The 11,149-nt window shown below is 44.8% G+C and overlaps 1 protein-coding gene across 1 annotated transcript in view; it reads right to left on the reverse strand.

The window, feature by feature from the left end:
- Positions 1-7,770: 7,770 nt before the first annotated feature.
- LOC116657654 (MICAL-like protein 1) overlaps positions 7,771-11,149 on the reverse strand; it is a 33,706-nt gene continuing 30,327 nt past the window's right edge. Inside the window, exons 3-4 of the mRNA XM_032461067.1 lie at positions 10,580-10,797; positions 7,771-8,521 (exon numbers count right to left, since the gene is read on the reverse strand). Coding sequence (XP_032316958.1) covers positions 8,473-8,521; positions 10,580-10,797 — 267 coding nt within the window. The 3' untranslated portion in view covers positions 7,771-8,472. The remainder of the gene's footprint in view (positions 8,522-10,579; positions 10,798-11,149) is intronic.

Below are 11,149 nucleotides of genomic sequence, written 5' to 3' on the forward strand. Positions count from 1 at the left end.
GGGTATTTTTCTCAGAGTATTTGTGGATGAATAATACAGTAGAAAATCAAGCTTGATGAAGCCCATTGTCTTTACAAGTTTGTTAATGAGTCACGGAAGCCTCTTCATGCCCCACGTGTACCTCACTGCCCGTGATTGTAGGGCATATTAGCGGACTCCACTTCCAGTTCTGCCGAGTTAAATTTTCTTGCTTGAGTTGCTGGTCGTTCCTCTCAGACTGTGCGGAGGCTCAGCCTTCAGTCACTTCCCAGCTCAGCGGTTACGGTGACATCTGGATCCAGCAAGAGCCAAGGAAAATCACTTCAAGTCTTTTGCCTCATTTTCAGTTGACTGTCGATGTTGCTCGCAGTGTCCTTAACATTTAGAACAGCTGTTGTCACCCAAATGCCCATGGTCTTAAATTTATTTTTTCTGGACAGACTTCTTCAGCTGCTGCAATCAAACACAATTAAATCACCTTCAGTAAGTGGCTTTCCTCACTTGGTTAGCAGTGAGTTGCTTGGAAATTTAAGTTGGTTGTCTTGTTTTCATTTTTAATATCTGTGAAGAAATTTTTTTTACTTATTGAAATATAGTCAGTTTACAATGTTGTGTCAGTTTCTGGTATAGAGCATAATGTTTCAGTCATACACGTACAAGTATATATTTGTTTTCACATTCTTTTTCATTATAGGTTACTACAAGGTACCGAATATAGTTCCCTATGCTATATAGTATAAACTTGTTGTTTATCTATTTTATATATAGTAGTTAGTATCTGCAAATCTCAAACTCCCAATTTATCCCTTCCCCTCTTTTCCTCCCAGTAACCGTAAATTTGTTTTCTGTATCTTGAGTCTGTTTCTGTTTTGTAAGTAAGTTCATTTGTGTCATTTTTTAAGATTCCACATGTGAGCAGTATCATATGGTATTTTTCTTTCTCTTTCTGGCTTACTTCACGTAGCATGACAATCTTCAGGTCCATTTGTGTTGCAGCAAATGGCATTATTTTATTTTTTATGGCTAAGTAGTATTTCATTGTATATATATATATACCACATCTTCTTTATCCAGTGATCTGTTGATGGACATTTAGGTTGTTTCAATGTCTTGTCCATTGTAAATAGTGCTACTGTAAACATTGGGGTGCATGTGTCTTCTTTTTTGGGGGGGACAGGTAATTAGGTTTATTTATTTATATTAATTTGTTTTTTAACAGAGGTACTGGAGATTGTACCCAGGACCTCATGCATGCAATGCATGCACTCTACTACTGAGCTATACTCCCTCCTCCATGTGTCTTTTCGAATTACAGTTCCCTCTGGATATATGCCCCAGAGTGAGATTGCTGGATCATAGGGTAAGTCTATTTTTAGTTTTTTAAGGAATCTCCATACTATTTTCCATAATAGCTGTGCCAAACTTCATTCCCACCAATAGTGTAGGAGGGTTCCCTATCCTCCACACCATCTCCAGCATTTACCATTTATGGACTTTTTAATAATGGCCATGCTGACGGGTGTGAGGTGATACCTCACTGTAGTTTTGATTTGCATTTCTCTGATAATTAACAATATTTAGGTTTTTTGAAAAAGTAAATAAAATCGACAAACCTCTGGCCAAACTCACAAAGAAGAAAAAAGAGAGAGCACAAGTTAGCAAAATAAGAAAGGAAAATGGAGAAATTACAACAAACAAAATAGAAATACAGAATATCATACGAGAATATTATGAAAAACTATATGGAACCAAACTGGATAACCTAGAGGAGATGGACAAGTTTCTGGAAACATACTGTCCACCAAAACTGAATCAAGAAGAATCTGAACACTTGAACAATCCGATCACTAGAAAGGAAATAGAAATAGCAATTAAAAACCTCCCTACAAATAAAAGTCCAGGACCGGACGGCTTCACCGGGGAATTCTACCAAACATACAAAGAACTCATACCAGTCCTTCTCAAACTCTTCCAGATGATTGAAAAGGAAGGAATACTCCCAAACTCATTCTATGAAGCTACCATCACCCTGATACCAAAACCAGGCAAAGACACTACAAAAAAAGAGAATTATAGGCCAATATCACTGATGAACATAGACGCCAAAATCCTCACCAAAATTTTAGCAAATAGAATCCAACAACACATAAAAAAGATTATACATCATGACCAAGTGGGGTTCATCCCAGGGACACAAGGCTGGTTCAACATACGCAAATCAATCAGTGTAATACATCACATCAACAAGAGAAAGGACAAAAACCACAAGATCATCTCAATCGATGCAGAAAAAGCATTTGATAAAATTCAACACCCATTTATGATAAAAACTCTCGCCAAAGTGGGTATAGAGGGAACATATCTCAACATAATAAAAGCTATATATGACAAACCTACAGCTAGCATAGTACTCAACGGTGAAAAACTCAAAATCTTCCCACTAAAATCTGGGACAAGACAAGGATGCCCACTATCACCACTCCTATTCAACATAGTCCTGGAAGTCCTAGCCACAGCAGTCAGGCAAGAGAAAGAAATAAAAGGGATCCAAACTGGAAAAGAAGAGGTAAAAGTGTCATTATATGCTGATGACATGTTACTATATATAGAAAACCCTAAAAGGTCCACACAAAAGCTACTAGAGCTGATTGAAGAATTCAGCAAGGTAGCAGGTTACAAAATTAACGTTCAAAAATCAGTTGCATTTCTTTACACTAACGATAAATCAACAGAAGAAGAAAGTAAAGAAACAATCCCCTTTAAAATAGCACCCAAAGTAATAAAATATCTGGGAATAAATCTAACCAAGGAGGTGAAAGAATTATACACAGAAAACTATAAACCATTGATGAAGGAAATTAAAGAAGACTTTAAAAAATGGAAAGATATTCCATGCTCTTGGATTGGAAGAATCAATATTGTTAAAATGGTCACACTGCCCAAGGCAATCTACAGATTTAATGCAATCCCTATCCAATTACCCAGGACATATTTCACAGAACTAGAAAAAAATCATAATAAAATTCATATGGAACCATCAAAGACCTAGAATTGCCAAAGCATTACTGAAGAGAAAGAAAGAGGCTGGAGGAATAACTCTCCCAGACTTCAGACAATACTATAGAGCTACAGTCATCAAGACAGCATGGTATTGGTACCAAAACAGACATATAGACCAATGGAACAGAATAGAGAGCCCAGAAATGAACCCACAAACTTTTGGTCAACTCATCTTTGACAAAGGAGGCAAGAATATACATTGGAATAAAGACAGTCTCTTCAGCAAATGGTGTTGGGAAAACTGGACAGCAGCATGTAAAACAATGAAGCTAGAACACTCCCTTACACCATATACAAAAATCAACTCAAAATGGATTAAAGACTTAAACATAAGACAAGATACAATAAACCTCCTAGAGGAAAACATAGGCAAAACATTATCTGACATACATTTAAAAAATTTTCTCCTAGAAGAAATAAAAGCAAGAATAAACAAATGGGACCTAATGAAACTTACAAGCTTCTGCACAGCAAAGGAAACCAGAAATAAAACAAGAAGAAAACCTACGGAATGGGAGAAAATTTTTGCAAGTGAAACCGACAAAGGCTTGATCTCCAGAATATATAAGCAGCTCATACGACTCAATAAGAAAAAAATAAACAACCCAATCCAAAAATGGGCAGAAGACCTAAACAAGCAATTCTCCAAGGAAGACATACAAATGATCAAAAAGCACATGAAAAAATGCTCAATATCACTAATTATCAGAGAAATGCAAATCAAAACTACAATGAGGTATCACCTCACACCAGTCAGAATGGCCGTCATTCAAAAATCCACAAATGACAAATGCTGGAGAGGCTGTGGAGAAAGGGGAACCCTCCTACACTGCTGGTGGGAATGCAGTTTGGTGCAGCTACTGTGGAAAACAGTGTGGAGATTCCTCAAAAGACTAGGAATAGACTTACCATATGACCCAGGAATCCCACTCCTGAGCTTGTATCCAGAAGGAAATCTACTTCAGGATGACACCTGCACCCCAATGTTCATAGCAGCACTATTTACAATAGCCAAAACATGGAAACAGCCTAAATGTCCATCAACAGGTGACTGGATAAAGAAGAGGTGGTATATTTATACAATGGAATACTACTCAGCCATAAAAACCGACAACATAATGCCATTTGCAGCAACATGGATGCTCCTGGAGAATGTCATTCTAAGTGAAGTAAGCCAGAAAGAGAAAGAAAAATACCATATGAGATCGCTCATATGTGGAATCTAAAAAACAAAAACAAAAACAAACAAACAAACAAAAACAAAGCATAAATAAAGGACAGAAATAGACTCACAGACAGAGAATACAGACTTGTGGTTACCAGGGGGGTGGAGGGTGGGAAGGGATAGACTGGGATTTCAAAATTGTAGAATAGACTACACTGTATAGCACAGGGAAATATACACAAAATGTTATGATAACTCACAGAGAAAAAAATGTGACAATGAGTGTGTATATGTCCATGAATAAGTGAAAAATTGTGCTGAACACTGGAATTTGACACAACATTGTAAAATGATTATAAATCAATAAAAAATGTTAAAAAAAAAAAAGAAACACTATTCAGCATTTTTTTGTGTGCCTATTAGCTTTGTATGTCTTCATTGGAGAATTGCTTATTTAAGCTCTTCTGCCCACTTTTGGATTGGGTTGTTTGTTTTTTTGTTATTAAGTTGTATGAGCTGTTTGCATATTCTGGAGATTAAAGCCTTGTCAGTTGCATCATTTGGAAATATTTTCTCCCATGTTGTAGGTTGTCTTTTTGTTTTATTTATAGTGTCCTTTGCTGTGCCAAAGCTTATATGTTTAACTAGGTCCCATTTGTTTAATTTTATTTCCATTGCCTGGGTAGACTGACCTAGATCATTGCTACCATTTATGTCAGAAAATGTTTTGCCTATGTTTTCTTCCAGGAGATTTATGGCGTCCTGTCTTATGTTTAAGTCTTTACGCCATTTTGAGTTTATTTTTGTGTATGGTGTGAGAGAGTGTTCTAACTTCACTGATTTACATGCAGCTGTCCAGCTTTCCCAGCACCACTTGTCAAAGAGACTGTCTTTTCTCCATTGTATAGTCTTGCCTCCTTTGTTGAAGATTGATTGATTGTAGGTGTGTGGGTTTATTTCTGGGCTCTCTGTTCTGTTCCACTGATCCATATGCCAGTACCACACTGACTGATTATTGTAGTTCTGTAGTATAAGAAATTCTGTTTTGTATTGAGAATAGTGCCTGTGACGAGTGCTTCGTCCAGTAATGTTGACCATCTGTAGTGTCACTGTGTAATAAACACAATCCTTTGCCATCCAGTTTGATAAGAAAATAATCCACACTCCACTGTGCCTTAAAAACATGACATTCAGAGTCCACTTTTCCTGTTTTGATATGATGGGTGTGCACTTATAGCAAAAAAAAAAGAATTGTGGTGCAACTATATGGTGGTGGCCCTGGAAACGCTGTTACAATGCACCACTGGGTTGTGTGTGCAGAGCAGCAACTCAAAGCACTGTCACAACTCTGCTGTCATAGCCTGAGCAAGGCTGCAACACAACGAGCAGGTGCGTGTGGCTGTGGTCCAATGAAACTGGACACTGGGATTGGAATTCCATAATATTTTCTTGTGTCATGTTTAAACTTTTTCCCCCAACCACTAAAAATGTAAAACTATTTTTAGCTCACTTTTTTTTTTTAAGAGATGGGGTGGATTTGGCCTGTGGGCCGTAGTTTGCTAACCTCTGGTCTACCTCGGGGTTGTGAGGATCTACATATCTTGATATATGACACCCTTGTGATGTGTCTGGCTGACAGAGTGTTTGTTGTTGTGCCTTTCTTTCATGGTGCTGGTTTTCAACAGGTGTTTGGCGACCCTGATTGTATCGTCTTTGTGTCTGAGGTTTTCCCTCCATCTATGGATGTTGTTTTTCTATTTATCTCCATTTATTGTGGGAGAGGGGTTGGGTATCAGGTTATCCCATCAGAACACTTTCTGGGCAAAGGGGCACCGGCCTTCCTGCATCTAAGTGTCTGCCTGACACAAGAGCAGGTTTGGGGAATGAGCTGACCTGCTTGGCTCTTCCATGTTTAGGATTCTGATGAATCCCATTAACTGTCCAGGATTCTCCCAGTTTCCTCTCATCACCTGGGAAGGGCACTGTGCTGACTTTCACAGTACTCCTCTGTTTTTTAGGATGTGGCTTTCTCAGTCAATCCAGTCAAATCTCAGTTGCCTCGCTTTCAGGGATTCCTTATGGTTAATGCTCCATCTTCTTTTCTGCACTATTATGAGTTTAACTTTTGTTTAAGATAGTGCATTTTTCACTTACATACTTTACTTTTGGTTCTTTTTTATAGTTTCTATTTCTCCACTGAGATTTCCTATTCATTGGGAACATATTTTCCTTGATACCTTTGAGCACAGTTAAGAGTAGCCCCTTTAAAGCCTGTGCTATTTCCAAAAACTTAGTATTGAGAGTCAGTCTCTATCAGTTGTCGTTCCCTTTCAGTACGAGTTACATATTTCCATTTTTTCATTCATCTCATAGCTTTGGATTTATCTTGGAAATTCTGAATGATACATGTTGTAAAGGCTATGGATTTTGTTACGTTTCTCTGGAGAGTATTGGTTTTTGTTTTTGTTTTTTTTAAAGCAGGCTATAAACTCTGGTGTGGGCAGCGGCTGAAACCTTGGTTCAGGTTGTTTAATCTTAGTTGGTCCGCTTGAAATTGGCCTGCATACATGTAGTTCATGCAGAGAGTTTGGTAGAGTTTGGATGCAGATTTGGGGACTCCCGTCTCTGGCTTTTTTCCTTCCGTGATTTCCTTCCTTTGAGGCCTTTGTGGTTTCTCCTTGTATGGTCATGGTGTGGGTGGTGTGGTCCGCTGGTTCCAGCTTCAGCAAGGTGGGGAGAGCCTGACAGAGAGAAGGAAGCTCTCTTGATAAGGATACTAGAGAAGGGATGGCTGCAGTAAGTATAAAATTATGTGCTTATAATAGGTTAGACAGGAACCAGGCTGATTGAAATTTAAATGTAGAAAGAAATATGATTATGTCCCTGGTTATTCCTATTGTTTTATGGGCTGGAGCCTTTGATTCATCTTTCTGTGGGTCCTGGTGTTCTCAGACTCCAGAGAGCTGCAGCTCTGGGGTATCCAGACCTGGCCCGAGATGTTTTGATGCATAGAATACACACATGCACAGGCACACATAAACACAGGCACAGAGCCACACTGAAGTGTGACCTTATTTGGTGCCCCCAAGAACATACAGCCAATAAGTACATGAAAAGATGCTTATCTTCACTAATAATCAAGGAAGTGCAAATTAAGGCCACACTGAAATATCTCTGCCTATCAGATTGGCAAAGATTTAAAAGACTGATAATGTACACAGTTGGTGAGGGCTGCAGGCATGCTTACACATCTGCCAGGAGTAGAAGTTGGTACATTTTTGGAGGGCTACTTGGCAGTATCTGTCAGTATTTTACAATGGTAAGCCCTAAACCCCACAAGTCCACCCCTGGCAGTTTTTTGTACGGCACTCACGTTGGTGATTAAAGAGCCATGCCTTCATTAAAAATAGCATAGATGCACCTAAGATGAATATAATGTTTAGGTCAGTTATATCTCAAAAAAATTCAAACAGTATCTGTAGGCAACAATCCAAATGTACATCAGTAAGATTATTAAATTATATTATTATTAAATCCTACATCAGTAGGATTATTAAAGTGGCGTGTACTACCAGTAAAGGCGTGAAGTAGGTTTTTATGCGCTGCCCTCGAACAATTTTGAAAGTAGCCGGAGGAACAAGGAGGCTGCAAAGCTCACAGCAAGGTGTGAGGCCGTCAAAAATGTGCGTGTGTTGAGCTCAGACCTTGTCTGGAGGGACTGGCTTCCTACAGGGGCTACCTCTGTGGTGAGATCAAAGGGGACTCCCATTTTTATTTCCTTTTGTATTGTTTGTTTGCCTTTAACTGAGACTGCATAACTTTTATGTTTAACACCCTCTCCATCCCAGTGCTCACCGACAGCCTCAGCTGGCGGAAAGGGAGCCTACGCCTCTCGGAAAAGCCTAGAAGGTGAGACCCGCCACTCTGCTCCTGGGCAGGGTCCTCACCTCCTGGGGCTAGTTTCATGCATCTCAGAGGTGTTTCTTGAGAGGAACACAGTGGACACTCATCCGCCTATCAATGGGCGAATCACCAAAGTCCATGTCTGGCGACCTTCAGTTCATGGGGAATGAAAGGTGGGGTTTCTAATCAGTGGTGACAGTCGCCCGGCCTCACTTGGGACGGCTGCTCTGCTCTGCGCTCGTGGTTTCAGACGTGGGTGGCCTGTGTCAGCCTGCCGTGAGAGGCTCACGTCACCGGTGGTGCAGTTATCTCCTGAATCAGGCTGAAGGACTTCACTGCAAACTCAGGGGCGGCAGGTTGACGAGTCACATCCAGGTCCAGAGGGTCGGGGGCCAATCAGACTTGCTATGGGACCTAGCAGGTGCGTCTGGGAAGGTGAGTCTGTAATCTGGACTTAACCACTCAAGTCAGGGTGAACTTCGGGAGACAGAGGGGTGGGTAGCCTTCCATCCCTGGGCCCCTAGAAGAGCCTGTGGGTGACATGGCACTCGCAGGGCCCCTCTAGTTTTACTTCCTCTGGTGTCCTGGCCTTGGGCATGCCCCAGAGGCAGCAGGTTTGCAACACTGATTGTGTCATTTCCAGGCCTGTAGGGGTTGGGAGTGCCTCCGGGAAGGCTGAGGGGCCCTGAGTTTGTCAGGTAGTTCCTAATGCTAACCTCTACTGGGACCAGGGTGAGCGCGCGTTTCGGGGCCGGGAGGGCTGAGCTGTGACAGTGCACTGGCCTAGGGTTGCTAAGGCCCCTCCTATCCCCTATGCCTCTGGGGGGGGGCTTTAGGGCAGAAGAGGAGCCAGGAGTCTGTGGATCCCCCCTTGGAGCTGTGGGCAGGGTAACAGGTGAGGGTAGGATTCCAGGAGGGTCAACTCAGCCAAGCAGAGGGAGGAGAGGAGAGGGTTTGGGCTCAAATAATGTTTCAGAGCCCCCTCCAGAGAAGGCATTAACGCCGTCTCAAAGTGATGGCAGGTCTGTGGGCAGGCTCGGGATGGGGTGCTGGATGCAGGGGACGTGACATAGACCAGACAAGTTCTTGCCCTGGAGGAGCCTGATGCAGGAGGTGGCACAGCACTGAGCTTCCCTGCCAGGCACTCTCCCTGGCAGAGGAGGCCACTCGGCAGGTTCGGGAGCAGGGGCATCATTTCCCTCCACTTAACCCCCAGGCCACCTAGGAGAGCAGTGTCAGTGTCCTGACTCCAGCCCTTGCCCGACGCCACTATCCGTGTCCTGGCTCCTGTCAGCTGGCTGGGGTGTCCAGACAGACTGGGGGACTCAGGGGGTCTTCATGAAGGTGCATGATGCAGAAGGCAGCTAGCTGGGCAGAGGGGACAGTGTGAGAGCTCACCCTGAGGCCCCCTGTCCCCCTCTGCACTCCTCTGACATCCGTCCTTAGCCCTCTTTCTCCCTCTGCCCTGGGCCCCTCTCCGTCTCTGCCTTGTCCTGAGGCCCCCTGGGGCTCAGCCCTTTCTTCTCCCCTCAGTCTAGCCTGGCGTCCTGCAGATGCAGGTGACCCTCCTGCTCAGTGCTCCCAGGACACAGGTGAAAGTGCTCCTTGGTGCTGCCTCTCTCTTCTGCTCTCTCTGTACCTTATCTGCACTCAACCTCCGCTGGCCTTCCAGCCTTGACCTCTCCTGCTCCCTGCCCCACCCCCGGTCTGCACCACCTGGGAAGCGCTTTCTGCCCACAGGGCCAGGGGTTGCCCACGGGCGCCCGAGTGGTCCACTGCAGGAGGTGGCACCCGCTCCCACTTCCAACCATGTTTCTTGGCACAGTCCCCATCTCCCCCAGGTTCCAGCTGCTTCTGGGGAACCAGGGTCTGAATTTCTTCCTCCCCTCCCAGCAGAGAGGGTAGTGCTCGATGAGTGTCTATTTAAATAGCAGCCTCTCTGCTGTCCACCTCTGTTGGGTGGGTAGGGAGAATAGCGGGGGTACCACTCCCTCACCTTTACAAACTATAAAGTAGACTCTGTGTGGAGGGGCACAGAGAGTGGATGCAGTAATCGGCATGAGGCCGATTCGGGGGCTCTGCTGTAGTGCGCAGGGAGCCCGGGACAGAGGCCTGCTCGGGCAGGCGCTATGCCTGGCAGCAGGTATGAGCGCGGAGGGGTGGGGGGTGAGGGGCTAAGTCTGTCTGGAGACCTCACCCTGGGTCCAGCAGTGTCTGTGGGTCCCAAGGCAGGGGTCAGGCTACAAGGCAGCCCACGACTTTATGGTGGGCCAGGAAAGCTATGAGGCCCAGTGGTCACCTGGGCCAGACCTGGACCCAGAGGCTAGGGAGGAGATGTGGTTGTGAGAAGGGACCAGAGTGGCAATGTGCTGAAGGCCTCGTCCTCAGGCCTGGTGGGAAAGGAACGGTGCTGAGTGGGGATGTCAGCTGCGCTCCCCAGCAGAACTGGAGGTGTGAGGGGGCTGTTCTGACCTGGGGGCCAGAGGCTGGGTCCCGTCCTCCTGCTCGCACAGCCATCCTGTGATCTGGTTGTGTCTGAGCTGTGATGAGGCCTCCCTGTGACATCTGAGTGCCTCTGCCAGAACCAGGGGGTGTGCAGCTGGGGCTGTCTGCTCCACCTGGCCCAGTGTCTGTTGTCCAGGATGAGTTGGTCTTGCCTCAGTAATGTCCCTCCTCCTGCTCGCGGAGCCCTGAGGAGAGAGACCAATGCCCTGGGGAGGTGGTAGCTCACAGGCTTATGTGGGAGTTGGTGGGATGTGTGCCCAGAACAGAGGTGACAGCTGCCAATTATGCCAAGTCTCTGGTCTCTCTGAGCCTCGGCTTCCTCATCTGTAGGAGAGTGGGGGCCCCTCCCTGCCCCGCTCGCTAGGTTGAGATGGAAGTGTTCTCTACAGAGGAAGAGCAGGGACCGACCCCTAGATGGCCATGTTGCCACATGGCCCTGCCCATGTGTGGGTCTGGGCCTGCTCCTCCATGCCTCTGAGGTGTCCCGTGTGGGTCCTGTCCTCCCCATGCCTGCTCCTGGGGCCACCCCACTCCACG

The sequence above is a fragment of the Camelus ferus genome, chromosome 18 (genome assembly GCF_009834535.1).
Source record: "Camelus ferus isolate YT-003-E chromosome 18, BCGSAC_Cfer_1.0, whole genome shotgun sequence".
Lineage (NCBI taxonomy): Eukaryota > Metazoa > Chordata > Mammalia > Artiodactyla > Camelidae > Camelus > Camelus ferus.